General features: G+C 47.7%; 1 protein-coding gene across 1 annotated transcript in view; it reads left to right on the forward strand.

Annotated features, from left to right (window-relative positions):
* The window catches only part of MUC5AC (mucin 5AC, oligomeric mucus/gel-forming), a 106,926-nt gene that overhangs the window by 78,326 nt on the left and 6,555 nt on the right, over positions 1-22,045 (forward strand). The window contains exons 21-35 of the mRNA XM_058025778.1: positions 40-153; positions 435-614; positions 1,105-1,344; positions 1,907-2,063; positions 2,652-2,780; positions 3,116-3,257; positions 4,471-4,514; positions 4,609-4,815; positions 5,698-17,025; positions 17,210-17,433; positions 18,282-18,456; positions 18,647-18,897; positions 20,185-20,368; positions 20,728-20,926; positions 21,802-21,980. Coding sequence (XP_057881761.1) covers positions 40-153; positions 435-614; positions 1,105-1,344; positions 1,907-2,063; positions 2,652-2,780; positions 3,116-3,257; positions 4,471-4,514; positions 4,609-4,815; positions 5,698-17,025; positions 17,210-17,433; positions 18,282-18,456; positions 18,647-18,897; positions 20,185-20,368; positions 20,728-20,926; positions 21,802-21,980 — 13,753 coding nt within the window. The remainder of the gene's footprint in view (positions 1-39; positions 154-434; positions 615-1,104; positions 1,345-1,906; positions 2,064-2,651; positions 2,781-3,115; positions 3,258-4,470; positions 4,515-4,608; positions 4,816-5,697; positions 17,026-17,209; positions 17,434-18,281; positions 18,457-18,646; positions 18,898-20,184; positions 20,369-20,727; positions 20,927-21,801; positions 21,981-22,045) is intronic.

The raw sequence follows: 22,045 nt of genomic DNA on the forward strand, positions 1-22,045 counted from the left end.
TCAATATAGTAAACAGTGAATATCATTATCCTGTTTCAGAACTACTGTGGTCAACAAGCTATGAACCAGGGAACCTTCAGAGTCATCACTGAGAACATTCCATGTGGCACTACAGGAACTACCTGCTCTAAGTCTATTAAAGTTTTCCTGGGTGTAAGTATTTTCTTTAAGTTGTGCCAGAAGGATGGAACAAACTGTCCCAGATAGACTGCATAGGAGAAGTGGCCTCCAACATAATGAAAATGTCACTAGACTCTTTTTTTGCTCTCTGCTCTAGAAAGCAAAGGTGGGAAATCTAGAAAGAAATTTCTTAACCTGAGGTTGTTGAATAGGATCCTCTTGATGATATTATTTCAAGAAGTTACAGTCAATATAAACAGCTACAAAATAGTGACTTTTAAATTGGTCTCTAACTTTTTCTTCTCCTGTCTTAGAACTATGAGCTGGTACTCAGTGATGGACACTCTGATGTCATCCAGAGGACACCTGGAGGAAAAATGCCATTCCAAATCCGTTCCATGGGCATCTACCTGGTGGTTGATACTACTGTTGGTCTGATACTCATGTGGGACAAGAAAACCAGTATATTCATCAAACTTAGTCCCAGCTTTCAGGTATACTTTAAAAGTGAAAACATGAATAAAATTACTTCTGTAACATAGTCATATTATCTCTCAAAGAAAGAGTGGAAATTTAGGCTGTAAACCAGAAGAGCAGAAATCACATATTATCCTTGTTATGTTGACTTAAATTGTGTACTATGCATTATTCTTAAATTACATTATTCAGCAAAGGCATAACAGCAACTTTATCAGTAGCTTTCTTCATGGAAAACCCTCACTGAAGAGACAGTTTTAGGATCAACTAAAACTAAATAGCTCTGTACTTAAAACAAAACCATCAGTCTATTTCTTCTTTGTAACAACTAGCTAGAGACATCTCTTCCTGAAAAGTGTTTTATGAAAATGTCCAACACTGTTACTAAATAGGCATTAATAATCTTATATAAAATGGTTACATAAGAGTTGTCCTGAGGTCTGTTTCTCACAGATACTAAGAAATTGTGCCTTACTGATCTTTGTCATTTTGTTTATCCTGATGCAGGACCAGGTCTGCGGACTTTGTGGAAACTATGATGGCAATGGAAATAATGACTTCACTACTCGCAGTCAGTCTGTGGTAGGAAATGTGCTGGAGTTTGCCAATAGCTGGAAAGTATCTTCTAGTTGCCCAAATGCCAATCGCACGCAGGATCCATGCACTGCAAACCCATACAGGAAAGCCTGGGCACAGAAGCAATGCAGCATCATCACCAGTGAAGTGTTTGCAAAGTGTCACTCACAGGTATGACAAAAACTTAGTTTTAAATTCTTGACAAAATGATTACATCCATTTTTATGTGGAATAGATTAAAAAATACTCTTACGTACATTTTGTCATGCTTGACAAAGTGAAGTTTGACCAAGTTCCTGCATAGAAATACTTTCATTTTCTCAGCTTTTGTCTTGAGCAAGTACACTAAAGAAATGTATTGTTTTGGTTGGTTAGCTTGCTTGTTTTAATTGAAGGAGCAACAGTAGATAAATCTCAAGATATGTTTATTTGCTAACAGCATAATTCTCTGCTAATACAAACATCAGCCACCTGATATGTATGACTCTCTACTAGCTTATAGTAATTACCAGTATTTTGCATGTCTTCAAGACCAAACAGTTCTTAATATTGCAGCTTACTAGCAATAGCTTTATTCTACGTTTTCCTCTTGATTTCTCAAAGCATTCTCATTATTTCTTCCTTTCTTAGCTTTCTCTAATACAGACCTATGAGTTTCAGATATCTTATTCAGCTATTTTAGGACAGTTCAAAGAAAACAAGGGCATGAAAACTTGAATGTTTTCTCTATCAGGTTGAACCAAATGAATATTACCAAGCATGTGTGGATGATGCTTGTGCCTGTGACACTGGAGGAGACTGTGAATGTTTCTGCACAGCAGTAGCTGCCTATGCTCAAGCATGTAATGAGCTAGACATCTGCATATCATGGAGAACCCCATCCATTTGTCGTGAGTTTCAACCCACTACTTTTTTAAGAGGTTCAGAGAGAAAGAAATCAGAAGGGGGGGAAAAAAAGGAAACAAAGTAGAACAAGAAAGGAAGGAAAAAATTGTATTTCTAAGAAACACAGCTGTATGCTTAAAAAAACCCCAAACAAACACCCTAAAAAAACCCCAACAAAGCAGATTGTCTTCTACTAATTTACTCAACTATCTTAGTAAAATGAAACCACAGCTAATAATTTTACAAGCAGTGTGATTAGTGTCTAATTAACTTGACAATTATGATACAATACTGGTGAAATACGATATTTTATTACACTGCCATATGTCTACAGCAGGTTCCTTGTAAATAAAAACTAGTGTACGCTAGCTAAGATCAGTGATTCAGTCAACTGATTTTTCATGTTTAATGCGTAACTGTTGGTGTTAAAACATTTTAGAAAGTTAACAATTGTATTGCATAAGCAATAAAATGAGATATTGCTCACAACCTATGAGGTTATGCTGATCCCATTGGATTTTTACCTAGAAAAATGGGAACAGTATAGAGCTAAAACATCACAGATATTTTTTTTCTGGCATTTCTTCTTCTAGCTCTCTTCTGTGATTACTATAATCCACAAGGGGAATGTGAGTGGCACTACAAGCCATGTGGAGCACCTTGTATGAAGACCTGCAATAATCCAAGTGGGAAATGCCTTCATGAGATGAGGGGTTTGGAAGGTAAACATAATTATGCATATCTCATTCTACTTGAAAGGTTAAAATGCAGTATGGTGAACAAAATTTGTATTACTCAGTGTATTATATGTTTGCACTAGAAATTATAAGAAAAGATTTTCTAATTAGTATTGTATTCTCTAATGGATTACGTACTTGTTTAGAATGAAGATGAGGACAAAATAGTCCAAAGCATAATGGGCTATCAAAGGAATAGCAGTAAGAGGATCTGACATTCCACTTACCATGTAGCACATTTTGGGAAAATCAGATATGAGTGTAGACTTCTTTATACTTATGAAAGGCCTACTGTCAACTTGACTCTCTTTTTATTGCAGGTTGCTATCCACAATGTCCAAAGAATAAGCCCTATTTTGATGAGGAAACCATGACCTGTGTTTCTTATTGTGGTTGTTATGAAGATGGAAAAAATTACAAACCAGGAATGGAGATGCCTTCAAAGCAGAATTGTGAATCATGGTAGGATTAGAAAAGAATTTTAAAAATAGAGTTTAAAATTGTGGAAGACAATTAATCATGCTAAATTTGTTAATTACCAACAGCAAATAGGCCAGTAAATGTCTAATTTTCTTCCCTTCCCAGGAAATTAAATGATAACATTAGTGAAACATTTTATCATCAAGATATCAATTTACTACTTACTTTGTATATCTATTAAAGTCCTTTAAAGTTATTATCATTATTAAATGAAGTGAAAAACAAGCTAAAATAATTTTAGTTAGGGAATAGTCTGAGAATTTTTAAAAAGATATACCTAAACTCATTATGTGAAATTCATTAGAAGTGAGCAGCCAACTCATGTGCATTGTTTTGAGCTTGTTTCTGTTATTGCATAGTTGCAACAGTCAGCATGTATCCTCACGCATTACCAGTGACAAGTGCTGCTAAGCCTTCTGTAAGGCTTAAGTACAGAGTTAGCAAATCCAATTGTGAAGCAGCTGTCTTGAGATACCTTCAAAGTAGCTACACTTGAATATGGTAAGCAATCTGAATAGCAGAAATCCTAAGCCAAAGCCCATTGGAGATAAACCAACATCCTTGGCAGATTTTGCATTTCATAGATGCCTTGGACAATATAATCTAGGCCATTAACAGCACTAAACCTAATCCATTAAACACATGTCTTAATTTCAGTTTATTCAGTGTATAGATGTCCTTAGTGCCTGTAAATAAATACATCAAGATTCAGTTCTTCATAGATAAATTGCTCTTAAAACCAGAATTCTTCTTGCATATTTTGGAAGCCTAATGGTAATTGACTCTGTAGGCTACCTCAACATCCATGGTAGTAATCCTTTGTATATATCCTTTTAAATGCAAATCCACTGTGGTTTTCTCCTCCAAAAAACAGACCTATTGGGGAGATAGGATTTCAAATCATCCATCTCACATTTTTTGTCCTGTTCCCAAAACCATTGGTAGGGATGCTGCATGTTCTATATGCTGGCTCAAAGAAGAGCTACCTTTCTTGCCAGAGAACTTGCAGCCTGAATATAATCACCTAGCCTCAATTTGTATAGCAGAACTGACTGCCTAACTCACACAAGATAGGATCACTGTACATTTAAACACACAGTGAATAGCAAAGGATTGATATAAGAAAAATTATAAGAAAAAAATTATGTCATGAACCAGTATGTCCAGACTCATAATCTGTTTTTCTCTTTTTCAGTGAATGTACAATTCATGGCAAAGTATGCAAATATGATGAACATGGTATGTTGATGAAGTAATTTTGATATGAATAAGACACATTTAGGGTACTCTCTGTTTCAGGTAGCAACAAATAACATCCTGTTTTAATCTACAGAATGTGTCTGCATTTATGAGGGGCAGAAGTACAACTACAAAGATGTGGTCTACAACACTACAGATGGCACAGGATGGTGTATTGTTGCAACCTGTGGTCCCAATGGAACACTTCAAAGGTTTATGTATGATTGTCTAACCTCAACGTCACCCACAACATCAACGACATTTCACTTCACGTCTACACCACCTACCACTACTTCCACAGGTACGTCCTTTGTAGCCACTAAGATTGTATTCTCTTGTTTAGTGAGGAAAATATATTATACAGTACTAAGTGGATTGGTCAGATATTGGCATTGAGATAATGAAATTTTGGTTAATAGAATTCCTGTACAGCATTCCTCAGGTTGGGAATCTCAAATTACTCTGGGCATATGTTGTTTTAAGAAATCAGCATTCAGTATAAAATATATAAGTTTTGAAATTACAGAAAATACCAGCATGCTAGAATTCTGTATCTATTTTCCATCTATTTCATAATGAGAGTTCACCCACAAAACCTCTCCAACCAATAAATGGTTTCTTCAGATCAGAGCTAAAATACAAAGTGTAGGAAGGTTTGAAATACAGGAACAAAGACTGCTCTGCCCTGAGTGAGGAGCCAAGATTTGGAAGAAAAAAGTAGCAATGAATTTTGATGCATACTATAAAAGTTACTCTTTCCTCAGATTTTAATATATTCCAGAGAGACTAGTATATACTGAAACAAGATAGAACGAAAGCAAATACACTGAACCAAATGCAAAGCAATTGAGACTTGGGTTTTTTCCAGAGCATATAAATTCTACCTGAGCCTTATTTTAGCGCCTTGTAAAACATAATTAGTATTCTCTTGGGAAGTGACAGTTCCAAGCATGTCAGTACATTAAATTGCTGGGTGATGGATTTTCTGTTCTACAATTTACTAAAATAAACTGATGCACAACAGGAGCATAATGTAAGACAAATGACATTAGGAAAACTGTCAGCCCATTTAAAACAAAAAAAAAAATTTACAAAATTTTACATTTAACAACAAAAAGAATGGCATCTACAGGAAGTAATTCCTAATTTCATGGTGTCTTCCTTTGCCTTTTCTCCTTCACAGTGTCACCAACTACATCAGTATGTGTTCATGAAGTCTGTAAGTGGTCCGAATGGTACGATGGGAGTCTACAAACCCCTGGCTATGATGGAGGAGATTTTGAAACTTTCAATGATTTACGAGCAAAAGGTTATGAAGTTTGTGAAGCCCCAAAGGCTATTGAATGCAGAGCAGAAAAGTTCCCTGATATACCACTGAAAGACCTTGGCCAAAAAGTAGAATGCAGTACAACACGAGGGCTTATATGTTACAACAAGGATCAAATTTCAACAATGTGCAACAACTACCAAATCAGAATCCTCTGCTGTGTTTTTGTACCATGCTCTTCCACAACGCCTTTCAGCGCATCAACCCCAGTCACAACTCCAAATCTGACAGAAACATCTACTGAAGCAACGTATTCAGTTACTACGACAAGTATATTGATACCTTCACCTACTGAAGAAACAACTAGAACCACAACACCTGTCACAACACCTCCTCCAACAACTCCTCTTTGTTTCAAAGAAAAGTGTTACTGGTCAAGATGGTATGATGTAAGCTATCCAGGGTCAGGTTATGATGATGGAGATTTTGACACGATTGAAAACATTGAAAATAATGGATACAAAGTCTGCCACAATAGAAAGGATGTGGAATGTAGAGCAGTACGATTCCCGAATACACCATATCCTCTACTAGAGCAAAACATAATATGTAACACAGAAGAAGGGTTGAAATGTTACAATAAAGATCAACTTCCACCAATCTGCTATAATTATGAATTAAGATTTAAATGCTGCGTGAATATAGCAGTGCCATGTGAAACAACCCCTGAAATTCTAACAAGAACAACACAACCAACTACTATTCCATCAAGCACAATCTCCACACCAGAATCAACGACTCTAAGTTTGCAAACAAAACACAAGACAACCACGGAACACCCAGTTGAACCAAAAACAGATTACATTCACACCAGAATAACATCAAAACCTACAAGGCAAACTACAAAACCAACTACTACAACACCAGTGCTAAGCAGCACAACCACAAAAACTACACCACATTCACCTACCACCCCCTGTGAACCCGAAGTGTGCACCTGGAGCGAATGGTTCGACGTCGACTTCCCCTCCTCGGGGCCCAGCCAGGGAGACTTCGAAACCTACCAGCACATCCGCGCCGCCGGCAAGCAGGTCTGCCGGCAGCCAAAGGAGATCGAGTGCCGGGCCGAGGACTACCCCGACGTTGCTATCCAGCAGGTGGGGCAGGTCGTGCAGTGCGACGTCCACTTTGGACTGGTGTGCAAGAACGAGGACCAGACGGGCAAGTTCAAGATGTGCCTCAACTACAAGATCCGTGTGCTCTGCTGCACCCCCAACTACAACTGCTCATTCCCCCCATTACCCGTGATAACAACCAGCCCCACCACCACCACATCGATCCCGTCCTCCACCACTACAGTCACCACCTCCACCTCCACGCCATACATCTCCACCACCACGAGTCCCACCTCCACGGAAATCATCACTTCCACCAGCACCACCATCCCCACGCCGACGACGTCTACGACAACTTCCTCCACCACCCCCTGTGAACCCGAAGTGTGCACCTGGAGCGAATGGTTCGACGTCGACTTCCCCTCCTCGGGGCCCAGCCAGGGAGACTTTGAAACCTACCAGCACATCCGCGCCGCCGGCAAGCAGGTCTGCCGGCAGCCAAAGGAGATCGAGTGCCGGGCGGAGGACTACCCCGACGTTGCTATCCAGCAGGTGGGGCAGGTCGTGCAGTGCGACGTCCACTTTGGACTGGTGTGCAAGAACGAGGACCAGACGGGCAAGTTCAAGATGTGCCTCAACTACAAGATCCGTGTGCTCTGCTGCACCCCCAACTACAACTGCTCATTCCCCCCATTACCCGTGATAACAACCAGCCCCACCACCACCACCACATCGATCCCGTCCTCCACCACCACAGTCACCACCTCCACCTCCACGCCATACATCTCCACCACCACGAGTCCCACCTCCACGGAAATCATCACTTCCACCAGCACCACCATCCCCACGCCGACGACGTCTACGACAACTTCCTCCACCACCCCCTGTGAACCCGAAGTGTGCACCTGGAGCGAATGGTTCGACGTCGACTTCCCCTCCTCGGGGCCCAGCCAGGGAGACTTCGAAACCTACCAGCACATCCGCGCCGCCGGCAAGCAGGTCTGCCGGCAGCCAAAGGAGATCGAGTGCCGGGCCGAGGACTACCCCGACGTTGCTATCCAGCAGGTGGGGCAGGTCGTGCAGTGCGACGTCCACTTTGGACTGGTGTGCAAGAACGAGGACCAGACGGGCAAGTTCAAGATGTGCCTCAACTACAAGATCCGTGTGCTCTGCTGCACCCCCAACTACAACTGCTCATTCCCCCCATTACCCGTGATAACAACCAGCCCCACCACCACCACCACCACCACATCGATCCCGTCCTCCACCACCACAGTCACCACCTCCACCTCCACGCCATACATCTCCACCACCACGAGTCCCACCTCCACGGAAATCATCACTTCCACCAGCACCACCATCCCCACGCCGACGACGTCTACGACAACTTCCTCCACCACCCCCTGTGAACCCGAAGTGTGCACCTGGAGCGAATGGTTCGACGTCGACTTCCCCTCCTCGGGGCCCAGCCAGGGAGACTTCGAAACCTACCAGCACATCCGCGCCGCCGGCAAGCAGGTCTGCCGGCAGCCAAAGGAGATCGAGTGCCGGGCCGAGGACTACCCCGACGTTGCTATCCAGCAGGTGGGGCAGGTCGTGCAGTGCGACGTCCACTTTGGACTGGTGTGCAAGAACGAGGACCAGACGGGCAAGTTCAAGATGTGCCTCAACTACAAGATCCGTGTGCTCTGCTGCACCCCCAACTACAATTGCTCATTCCCCCCATTACCCGTGATAACAACCAGCCCCACCACCACCACCACCACCACATCGATCCCGTCCTCCACCACCACAGTCACCACCTCCACCTCCACGCCATACATCTCCACCACCACGAGTCCCACCTCCACGGAAATCATCACTTCCACCAGCACCACCATCCCCACGCCGACGACGTCTACGACAACTTCCTCCACCACCCCCTGTGAACCCGAAGTGTGTACCTGGAGCGAATGGTTCGACGTCGACTTCCCCTCCTCGGGGCCCAGCCAGGGAGACTTCGAAACCTACCAGCACATCCGCGCCGCCGGCAAGCAGGTCTGCCGGCAGCCAAAGGAGATCGAGTGCCGGGCGGAGGACTACCCCGACGTTGCTATCCAGCAGGTGGGGCAGGTCGTGCAGTGCGACGTCCACTTTGGACTGGTGTGCAAGAACGAGGACCAGACGGGCAAGTTCAAGATGTGCCTCAACTACAAGATCCGTGTGCTCTGCTGCACCCCCAACTACAACTGCTCATTCCCCCCATTACCCGTGATAACAACCAGTCCCACCACCACCACCACCACCACATCGATCCCGTCCTCCACCACCACAGTCACCACCTCCACCTCCACGCCATACATCTCCACCACCACGAGTCCCACCTCCACGGAAATCATCACTTCCACCAGCACCACCATCCCCACGCCGACGACGTCTACGACAACTTCCTCCACCACCCCCTGTGAACCCGAAGTGTGCACCTGGAGCGAATGGTTCGACGTCGACTTCCCCTCCTCGGGGCCCAGCCAGGGAGACTTCGAAACCTACCAGCACATCCGCGCCGCCGGCAAGCAGGTCTGCCGGCAGCCAAAGGAGATCGAGTGCCGGGCCGAGGACTACCCCGACGTTGCTATCCAGCAGGTGGGGCAGGTCGTGCAGTGCGACGTCCATTTTGGACTGGTGTGCAAGAACGAGGACCAGACGGGCAAGTTCAAGATGTGCCTCAACTACAAGATCCGTGTGCTCTGCTGCACCCCCAACTACAACTGCTCATTCCCCCCATTACCCGTGATAACAACCAGCCCCACCACCACCACCACCACCACATCGATCCCGTCCTCCACCACCACAGTCACCACCTCCACCTCCACGCCATACATCTCCACCACCACGAGTCCCACCTCCACGGAAATCATCACTTCCACCAGCACCACCATCCCCACGCCGACGACGTCTACGACAACTTCCTCCACCACCCCCTGTGAACCCGAAGTGTGCACCTGGAGCGAATGGTTCGACGTCGACTTCCCCTCCTCGGGGCCCAGCCAGGGAGACTTCGAAACCTACCAGCACATCCGCGCCGCCGGCAAGCAGGTCTGCCGGCAGCCAAAGGAGATCGAGTGCCGGGCCGAGGACTACCCCGACGTTGCTATCCAGCAGGTGGGGCAGGTCGTGCAGTGCGACGTCCACTTTGGACTGGTGTGCAAGAACGAGGACCAGACGGGCAAGTTCAAGATGTGCCTCAACTACAAGATCCGTGTGCTCTGCTGCACCCCCAACTACAACTGCTCATTCCCCCCATTACCCGTGATAACAACCAGCCCCACCACCACCACCACCACCACATCGATCCCGTCCTCCACCACCACAGTCACCACCTCCACCTCCACGCCATACATCTCCACCACCACGAGTCCCACCTCCACGGAAATCATCACTTCCACCAGCACCACCATCCCCACGCCGACGACATCTACGACAACTTCCTCCACCACCCCCTGTGAACCCGAAGTGTGCACCTGGAGCGAATGGTTCGACGTCGACTTCCCCTCCTCGGGGCCCAGCCAGGGAGACTTCGAAACCTACCAGCACATCCGCGCCGCCGGCAAGCAGGTCTGCCGGCAGCCAAAGGAGATCGAGTGCCGGGCCGAGGACTACCCCGACGTTGCTATCCAGCAGGTGGGGCAGGTCGTGCAGTGCGACGTCCACTTTGGACTGGTGTGCAAGAACGAGGACCAGACGGGCAAGTTCAAGATGTGCCTCAACTACAAGATCCGTGTGCTCTGCTGCACCCCCAACTACAACTGCTCATTCCCCCCATTACCCGTGATAACAACCAGTCCCACCACCACCACCACCACCACATCGATCCCGTCCTCCACCACCACAGTCACCACCTCCACCTCCACGCCATACATCTCCACCACCACGAGTCCCACCTCCACGGAAATCATCACTTCCACCAGCACCACCATCCCCACGCCGACGACGTCTACGACAACTTCCTCCACCACCCCCTGTGAACCCGAAGTGTGCACCTGGAGCGAATGGTTCGACGTCGACTTCCCCTCCTCGGGGCCCAGCCAGGGAGACTTCGAAACCTACCAGCACATCCGCGCCGCCGGCAAGCAGGTCTGCCGGCAGCCAAAGGAGATCGAGTGCCGGGCCGAGGACTACCCCGACGTTGCTATCCAGCAGGTGGGGCAGGTCGTGCAGTGCGACGTCCACTTTGGACTGGTGTGCAAGAACGAGGACCAGACGGGCAAGTTCAAGATGTGCCTCAACTACAAGATCCGTGTGCTCTGCTGCACCCCCAACTACAACTGCTCATTCCCCCCATTACCCGTGATAACAACCAGCCCCACCACCACCACCACCACCACATCGATCCCGTCCTCCACCACCACAGTCACCACCTCCACCTCCACGCCATACATCTCCACCACCACGAGTCCCACCTCCACGGAAATCATCACTTCCACCAGCACCACCATCCCCACGCCGACGACGTCTACGACAACTTCCTCCACCACCCCCTGTGAACCCGAAGTGTGCACCTGGAGCGAATGGTTCGACGTCGACTTCCCCTCCTCGGGGCCCAGCCAGGGAGACTTCGAAACCTACCAGCACATCCGCGCCGCCGGCAAGCAGGTCTGCCGGCAGCCAAAGGAGATCGAGTGCCGGGCCGAGGACTACCCCGACGTTGCTATCCAGCAGGTGGGGCAGGTCGTGCAGTGCGACGTCCACTTTGGACTGGTGTGCAAGAACGAGGACCAGACGGGCAAGTTCAAGATGTGCCTCAACTACAAGATCCGTGTGCTCTGCTGCACCCCCAACTACAACTGCTCATTCCCCCCATTACCCGTGATAACAACCAGCCCCACCACCACCACCACCACCACATCGATCCCGTCCTCCACCACCACAGTCACCACCTCCACCTCCACGCCATACATCTCCACCACCACGAGTCCCACCTCCACGGAAATCATCACTTCCACCAGCACCACCATCCCCACGCCGACGACGTCTACGACAACTTCCTCCACCACCCCCTGTGAACCCGAAGTGTGCACCTGGAGCGAATGGTTCGACGTCGACTTCCCCTCCTCGGGGCCCAGCCAGGGAGACTTCGAAACCTACCAGCACATCCGCGCCGCCGGCAAGCAGGTCTGCCGGCAGCCAAAGGAGATCGAGTGCCGGGCCGAGGACTACCCCGACGTTGCTATCCAGCAGGTGGGGCAGGTCGTGCAGTGCGACGTCCACTTTGGACTGGTGTGCAAGAACGAGGACCAGACGGGCAAGTTCAAGATGTGCCTCAACTACAAGATCCGTGTGCTCTGCTGCACCCCCAACTACAACTGCTCATTCCCCCCATTACCCGTGATAACAACCAGCCCCACCACCACCACCACCACCACATCGATCCCGTCCTCCACCACCACAGTCACCACCTCCACCTCCACGCCATACATCTCCACCACCACGAGTCCCACCTCCACGGAAATCATCACTTCCACCAGCACCACCATCCCCACGCCGACGACGTCTACGACAACTTCCTCCACCACCCCCTGTGAACCCGAAGTGTGCACCTGGAGCGAATGGTTCGACGTCGACTTCCCCTCCTCGGGGCCCAGCCAGGGAGACTTCGAAACCTACCAGCACATCCGCGCCGCCGGCAAGCAGGTCTGCCGGCAGCCAAAGGAGATCGAGTGCCGGGCCGAGGACTACCCCGACGTTGCTATCCAGCAGGTGGGGCAGGTCGTGCAGTGCGACGTCCACTTTGGACTGGTGTGCAAGAACGAGGACCAGACGGGCAAGTTCAAGATGTGTCTCAACTACAAGATCCGTGTGCTCTGCTGCACCCCCAACTACAACTGCTCATTCCCCCCATTACCCGTGATAACAACCAGCCCCACCACCACCACCACCACCACATCGATCCCGTCCTCCACCACCACAGTCACCACCTCCACCTCCACGCCATACATCTCCACCACCACGAGTCCCACCTCCACGGAAATCATCACTTCCACCAGCACCACCATCCCCACGCCGACGACGTCTACGACAACTTCCTCCACCACCCCCTGTGAACCCGAAGTGTGCACCTGGAGCGAATGGTTCGACGTCGACTTCCCCTCCTCGGGGCCCAGCCAGGGAGACTTCGAAACCTACCAGCACATCCGCGCCGCCGGCAAGCAGGTCTGCCGGCAGCCAAAGGAGATCGAGTGCCGGGCGGAGGACTACCCCGACGTTGCTATCCAGCAGGTGGGGCAGGTCGTGCAGTGCGACGTCCACTTTGGACTGGTGTGCAAGAACGAGGACCAGACGGGCAAGTTCAAGATGTGCCTCAACTACAAGATCCGTGTGCTCTGCTGCACCCCCAACTACAACTGCTCATTCCCCCCATTACCCGTGATAACAACCAGCCCCACCACCACCACCACCACCACATCGATCCCGTCCTCCACCACTACAGTCACCACCTCCACCTCCACGCCATACATCTCCACCACCACGAGTCCCACCTCCACGGAAATCATCACTTCCACCAGCACCACCATCCCCACGCCGACGACGTCTACGACAACTTCCTCCACCACCCCCTGTGAACCCGAAGTGTGCACCTGGAGCGAATGGTTCGACGTCGACTTCCCCTCCTCGGGGCCCAGCCAGGGAGACTTCGAAACCTACCAGCACATCCGCGCCGCCGGCAAGCAGGTCTGCCGGCAGCCAAAGGAGATCGAGTGCCGGGCCGAGGACTACCCCGACGTTGCTATCCAGCAGGTGGGGCAGGTCGTGCAGTGCGACGTCCACTTTGGACTGGTGTGCAAGAACGAGGACCAGACGGGCAAGTTCAAGATGTGCCTCAACTACAAGATCCGTGTGCTCTGCTGCACCCCCAACTACAACTGCTCATTCCCCCCATTACCCGTGATAACAACCAGCCCCACCACCACCACCACCACCACATCGATCCCGTCCTCCACCACCACAGTCACCACCTCCACCTCCACGCCATACATCTCCACCACCACGAGTCCCACCTCCACGGAAATCATCACTTCCACCAGCACCACCATCCCCACGCCGACGACGTCTACGACAACTTCCTCCACCACCCCCTGTGAACCCGAAGTGTGCACCTGGAGCGAATGGTTCGACGTCGACTTCCCCTCCTCGGGGCCCAGCCAGGGAGACTTCGAAACCTACCAGCACATCCGCGCCGCCGGCAAGCAGGTCTGCCGGCAGCCAAAGGAGATCGAGTGCCGGGCCGAGGACTACCCCGACGTTGCTATCCAGCAGGTGGGGCAGGTCGTGCAGTGCGACGTCCACTTTGGACTGGTGTGCAAGAACGAGGACCAGACGGGCAAGTTCAAGATGTGCCTCAACTACAAGATCCGTGTGCTCTGCTGCACCCCCAACTACAACTGCTCATTCCCCCCATTACCCGTGATGACAACCAGCCCCACCACCACCACCACCACCACATCGATCCCGTCCTCCACCACCACAGTCACCACCTCCACCTCCACGCCATACATCTCCACCACCACGAGTCCCACCTCCACGGAAATCATCACTTCCACCAGCACCACCATCCCCACGCCGACGACGTCTACGACAACTTCCTCCACCACCCCCTGTGAACCCGAAGTGTGCACCTGGAGCGAATGGTTCGACGTCGACTTCCCCTCCTCGGGGCCCAGCCAGGGAGACTTCGAAACCTACCAGCACATCCGCGCCGCCGGCAAGCAGGTCTGCCGGCAGCCAAAGGAGATCGAGTGCCGGGCGGAGGACTACCCCGACGTTGCTATCCAGCAGGTGGGGCAGGTCGTGCAGTGCGACGTCCACTTTGGACTGGTGTGCAAGAACGAGGACCAGACGGGCAAGTTCAAGATGTGCCTCAACTACAAGATCCGTGTGCTCTGCTGCACCCCCAACTACAACTGCTCATTCCCCCCATTACCCGTGATAACAACCAGCCCCACCACCACCACCACCACCACATCGATCCCGTCCTCCACCACCACAGTCACCACCTCCACCTCTACGCCATACATCTCCACCACCACGAGTCCCACCTCCACGGAAATCATCACTTCCACCAGCACCACCATCCCCACGCCGACGACGTCTACGACAACTTCCTCCACCACCCCCTGTGAACCCGAAGTGTGCACCTGGAGCGAATGGTTCGACGTCGACTTCCCCTCCTCGGGGCCCAGCCAGGGAGACTTCGAAACCTACCAGCACATCCGCGCCGCCGGCAAGCAGGTCTGCCGGCAGCCAAAGGAGATCGAGTGCCGGGCCGAGGACTACCCCGACGTTGCTATCCAGCAGGTGGGGCAGGTCGTGCAGTGCGACGTCCACTTTGGACTGGTGTGCAAGAACGAGGACCAGACGGGCAAGTTCAAGATGTGCCTCAACTACAAGATCCGTGTGCTCTGCTGCACCCCCAACTACAACTGCTCATTCCCCCCATTACCCGTGATAACAACCAGCCCCACCACCACCACCACCACCACATCGATCCCGTCCTCCACCACCACAGTCACCACCTCCACCTCCACGCCATACATCTCCACCACCACGAGTCCCACCTCCACGGAAATCATCACTTCCACCAGCACCACCATCCCCACGCCGACGACGTCTACGACAACTTCCTCCACCACCCCCTGTGAACCCGAAGTGTGCACCTGGAGCGAATGGTTCGACGTCGACTTCCCCTCCTCGGGGCCCAGCCAGGGAGACTTCGAAACCTACCAGCACATCCGCGCCGCCGGCAAGCAGGTCTGCTGGCAGCCAAAGGAGATCGAGTGCCGGGCCGAGGACTACCCCGACGTTGCTATCCAGCAGGTGGGGCAGGTCGTGCAGTGCGACGTCCACTTTGGACTGGTGTGCAAGAACGAGGACCAGACGGGCAAGTTCAAGATGTGCCTCAACTACAAGATCCGTGTGCTCTGCTGCACCCCCAACTACAACTGCTCATTCCCCCCATTACCCGTGATGACAACCAGCCCCACCACCACCACCACCACCACATCGATCCCGTCCTCCACCACCACAGTCACCACCTCCACCTCCACGCCATACATCTCCACCACCACGAGTCCCACCTCCACGGAAATCATCACTTCCACCAGCACCACCATCCCCACGCCGACGACGTCTACGACAACTTCCTCCACCACCCCCTGTGAACCCGAAGTGTGCACCTGGAGCGAATGGTTCGACGTCGACTTCCCCTCCTCGGGGCCCAGCCAGGGAGACTTCGAAACCTACCAGCACATCCGCGCCGCCGGCAAGCAGGTCTGCCGGCAGCCAAAGGAGATCGAGTGCCGGGCCGAGGACTACCCCGACGTTGCTATCCAGCAGGTGGGGCAGGTCGTGCAGTGCGACGTCCACTTTGGACTGGTGTGCAAGAACGAGGACCAGACGGGCAAGTTCAAGATGTGCCTCAACTACAAGATCCGTGTGCTCTGCTGCACCCCCAACTACAACTGCTCATTCCCCCCATTACCCGTGATAACAACCAGCCCCACCACCACCACCACCACCACATCGATCCCGTCCTCCACCACCACAGTCACCACCTCCACCTCCACGCCATACATCTCCACCACCACGAGTCCCACCTCCACGGAAATCATCACTTCCACCAGCACCACCATCCCCACGCCGACGACGTCTACGACAACTTCCTCCACCACCCCCTGTGAACCCGAAGTGTGCACCTGGAGCGAATGGTTCGACGTCGACTTCCCCTCCTCGGGGCCCAGCCAGGGAGACTTCGAAACCTACCAGCACATCCGCGCCGCCGGCAAGCAGGTCTGCCGGCAGCCAAAGGAGATCGAGTGCCGGGCGGAGGACTACCCCGACCTTGCTATCCAGCAGGTGGGGCAGGTCGTGCAGTGCGACGTCCACTTTGGACTGGTGTGCAAGAACGAGGACCAGACGGGCAAGTTCAAGATGTGCCTCAACTACAAGATCCGTGTGCTCTGCTGCACCCCCAACTACAACTGCCCTTTCTCCACCCTCTCAACCACCACCAGCACATCCACCATTGCTACCCTAAGTGAATCCTTCTTCACAACAAGTTCTCCCATTTCATCTACACCGTGTTTCTGCAAGATTGGTGATGCTATTTTTTCACCTGGTTCGTGTGCATTATTTTGTCACCTTCTAATTAATTTTCCATTTGTTTTCACTTTTTTTTTTTTTGCTTCTCTTCCTTTCTTTATGTTATCCCTTGTTTTTGTGCCTTTCTTTTTTTGTTTGTTTTTTATGCTTCTAATATTTATTTTTTTCTTTTTCTCCAGGTGACTTGATTTACAATAGAATTGATAGTGACGGATGTCGATTTTATGCCATCTGTAGCCCAACGTGTAATATTGAACGACACGCTGTACATTGTCCTGTCACTACTTTGCCAGCCACAAGTTCCTCTGAGTGGTCTACAATAACAACAGCAGTTCCTCTGCCTCCCACTTCTACACGTCCTGCTTTTCGTGGTTGCGTTTCCAATATTTACCCTCCTTTACAAGTACGTTACATTTGTGTTAGTGTTTGACTGTTGAAATAATATCTTTTTTTGAGTGGTGTCTAATTGGTAGAGTTTGTAGTGTTTAAACCTTACATGTGGTGATTGTCTTAATTATTTTGCTAATGATGTGCAATATATAGGACATAATATTTTAATTTTTCCTTTTTCTGAGTTTTAGTTTTTTATACTTCTAAAAGATGTGACAATATTCTTTTCTTGTTACTTTATTTTTAGTGGAACTCTTTGGTGCATTGCATCTGTAAGGTATCTTCTCACTGACATAATATAAGGAGTTTTCTTTTATATCTTATTTTTTCACTAAAGGGAAATATTTAAGATTCAGTGAAGGCTTGTATCTGTTTCCATTCTCCTGTTTTTTTATCTATGCTCCTTTAAACTTTTTTATGTTCTATGTTGACCATGAATTACGCTATACACAGAACAGAGGGAAGCAGTTCCTGTAACCTAATACGTGTCCCAAGCTCCAGAAGAGTTCCTCATGCATAAGTAACTGGTGTAGTTAAGGTTTCCACCTCCTTTTAACATTAAAAAAATTAATCCTGTACAATATTGACAGCTTTTTTTCTCTCAGTGAAAATTTTCATTTTAGTCTTTTTTTTTAGTTTCAGAAATGTAAGTGTGGTTTATTCCCCATAACACAGTCAGAATTTTGAATACCTATAGTTGCCGTTAAAAGTCATCAATACCAAAATTGAAGAGAAGTAACCCACATTGATTTCCTTTCCAACACTACCAGTACTGAAAACATAGCATAAATCTAAAAGGAGGAGTGAAGGTCATACCTGTTTACAGAGTTTTTTCAAAAAAGCTTTTTCTTCATTTTGCAGCCTGGAGAAAGTTTCAAATTATCCAACTGTACAGAAGTCATCTGTAATGGAGACAACAACATAGATGTAGTACCAACATACTGCCCACCGGTAAAGGAAATTACCTGTGCAAACAAATATCCACCAACGCTGGTACCTGATGAAAATGGATGCTGTTACCGATATGAGTGTCAATGTAAGCATCACTAGATACAGGAATAACGTTAAAAAAAAAAAAAAAAAAAGAAGAAACAGCCAAGCTTTACACAGATTATATGGGCATTTTCATTTCTTAGGGCTGCTCTATAAATTGCAGTATCTTCAGGTTTTAGATTTTGTTCTGCCTAAATTCTCATCTTAATCTTCCAAATATTTTCTCTGTACAGGTGTTTGTAGTGGATGGGGTGATCCTCATTACATTACTTTTGATGGAATCTATTATACCTTCCTTGAAAACTGCACTTATGTCCTGGTGAAACAGATTGTCCCTAGATATGACAACTTCCGTGTTTACATTGACAATTATTACTGCGATGCAAAAGATGGACTCTCCTGCCCTAAATCTATTATTATTTTCTACAAATCTGCAGAAGTGGTGCTGACTCGTCAACTCATGAATGGTGTGATGACCAATGTGGTAAATACTTTTTTTCTATTTTTGCTAAAAAGAACTAATGTCTATGAGCCTTACTGATGCTATTTTGAGATACAGTCTGTTAGAATATCACATCATGGAGGTGATCAGGGCAGAGGATATCACTAGGGGGGAAAAAAAGGATTGCACTGGATGCTAAGAACAAAATTCACATTTCATGAAAACTGGTACATTGTGCCATACTATAATGTAAAAAAAGCACACTTTGAGGAAACATAAACACAAATTGCAAGCAGGAATCTTCTCCCAGAGGAAGATGGATATGTATCCCTTATCTGCTGGATGACTGCTTTCTCTCCATATGGAACTTTGGCACCAAACAGCCCTGACATGATTCCCCCTTCAATTTCCTATAGTGAAGAGAGGTATAGCTGAAGAAAAGGAGTAACTTAGACTGTCACCTGTTGTTCATGATCCAAAGTCGTGTTGGCAAACCAGTGAAAATGAAAAGATAGTCCCACTCTTACACTGGAGAATCTATTTGTTGATCAGAGAATCTATAGAAAGGGAGAAAATTTTGTCTGAATAGGCACTCTCTCCTTACAGTGCCATGCCAAATTCTCAGTCAGAAACACACATTGGTTCCCTGGGAAAGAAAACAATGTCTGACAATTTTAAGTCATGCTTTAGCCTGGTTCAGTGAGAAGAGAGCTGCAGAATAAATTCTGACGAAAAACTATTAGGCAAATAATTTACCTTCATTAACTTATATAAATACTGGCTGCAAATTGAAAATTTTAACAAATAAATATGATCACTACTACATAAAACTGGCACTGAGGGCATCTGACTTCATTTTGAATTCAGACAGCTCTTCCTATGTCAATCACTATGTAATATAGAGATGGTGTGACTATCTGGCAAAGTTATCACATAATAATGACAGGGATGTTTCTGTAGCTAAACAAAACTACCACACATTTTCATATGAAAAATGTTTCCAAGGCACATAATCATGAGGAATACAATGAAAATACTTGGATTTATATGCATAGAGTACTGTGTATTAGCATACAATTATCACAAACACGGTATGTAGAGGCCACTTGGATTATTATCCCATTTTAGCAATATAGCAATACAAGCCAAGATATCAATGCAAATATATGCTGTCATTAGGATGCCAATGGGCACTGGATGTGATGAACAACAATATGGACTTATCCATAATTGTGAAGATTAGAAAATATATTATTTAAAACAATCAGGAAGGAGAATTGCTTATTCTGATGTGGTGTTTTGGTGTTTTTTTTAAAACCCTGTATACAGATGTACTTCAACAAAAAGATTGTTGGACCAGGCTTCAAAAAAGATGGCATTTCTTTCTCCACTCTTGGCATCAATATGATTGTTGAAATAGAAGAAATTGGTGCAGTCATCACCTTTAGTGGTCTCATTTTCTCTGTCAAGCTCCCATACAGCAAATTTGGCAACAACACCGAAGGACAATGTGGTAAGAAGGCTGCACAGATTGGAGGGAGTCCTCTTTCCCCACCCCTACCTTGGTTATGCTCACTCACTCTGGCTATGCAGTCTTACAATTGACAGAGATCTTTAAACAGCAGTAAATGGAAATGAGTACAGTTTTGCTCTTCAACTTCTGTAGGATGTCAAAAGCTCAATATTTCTTTGGGGCTGGGGTTTTACATCTGTTTGTTATTTCCACAACCTAAAGTTCAACCTAGAGAGTGTTCCCTAGCAAGCAAAGGAAAATATGCATTTATGAGCACATCACACCTAAACATATCAGCCCAGGAATGTACTGTCATCTCTGATGTGGCTTAGGAGACTTACCCACCTTGTCTCTTCCAGGAACATGTACAAACAATAAAGAAGATGAATGCCGCTTACCAAGTGGTAAGATCATTTCCTCCTGTCCCCAAATGGCTCATCACTGGATTGTTGACAACAACAAGTCATGCCATGGAGTGCCAGTACCACCAACTATAACCACACCTCCACCAAAGCCTCAATGTCAAACACCTCCGCTCTGCAAACTTATCTTAAGCGAGTAAGAAAACAAATTCATTTTTTCTAGACACAACTGTCTCAGTATCTTACTAGAAGAATAACAGCTATAGCTTTAGCATGTGATAATAACTGAAAATGTTAGCTCAGTGACAGAATATATATAGTAAAAGGCCTTTGCAAAAGAAACTGGTCTGCCTTAATGATTTGCATGCCAAAGATAACTGAGCAAGGAGAGGTAAAGTCAGAAAATCAGGGATGAAGTGAGCACTAAAATCAATTCTCCCTGGATGCAATATTTCCAGAGTTTGTTCATTAAGTATCAAGCAAAGACTGAACTCTAAATTTGAAGTGGGTCTTCAGTACAAATCATAGAGAAGCCACTTGCCAAAAAGGTGAAGAAAGCAGATGCAAACAGCTGAGAAATGTCCTTCTTTCTTTGTACGTTTTACCTAAAATATGGAGTTCCAAAAGTGCAAAGGCTTGTTGTCTGAAGTATGTCATATACCTGTGTAGGCTGACAAGGTTACTTATAAAAGCCCTCTTACACATGTTTTCTGTAGTATCTAGTAAGTTTGGAGCTCTTTTATGTGTGAATTTTCTATTGCTACTTTTTTCATTCCTTTTTTCTCAATGTAGTGCAGTTGCCTTTTACACCATACGCCACTAAAAAGTTGCGTACACATACAGAAATACTATGACCATTAACATCTAGGAAAAAAAAGCACTACAGATTTCTTAATCTTCCTGAATCTATCTCCCAGCTTACTGGCCATTCCTAGGATCTTGTTTCTCATAATACTTTCCTTTCTGAAGCAGAGTCACATGGTATTAACTGGAAAGTATTGTCTGACAGGAACAGACTTTGTATAATGGCTCATTAATATAGAAGGGGGATGCTTTCTTTCCCGTCTGCAGGGTTTTTGCAGAATGTCATACCGTGATACCACCAGAACCATTTTTCAAAGGCTGTGTTTTTGATGGATGTCGCATAGACGATGAATCCATGCAGTGTTCCAGTTTGGAGATATATGCTACAGAGTGTGCTGCTAGAGGTGTCTGCATTGACTGGAGAGGAATGACCAACAATACATGCTGTAAGTATTGCAGGATTCAAAATGTGCGTGATAAATGGTAGAAATTACTGCTTTATTCACTAAAC

Source organism: Melospiza georgiana, chromosome 6 (assembly GCF_028018845.1).
Source record: "Melospiza georgiana isolate bMelGeo1 chromosome 6, bMelGeo1.pri, whole genome shotgun sequence".
Lineage (NCBI taxonomy): Eukaryota > Metazoa > Chordata > Aves > Passeriformes > Passerellidae > Melospiza > Melospiza georgiana.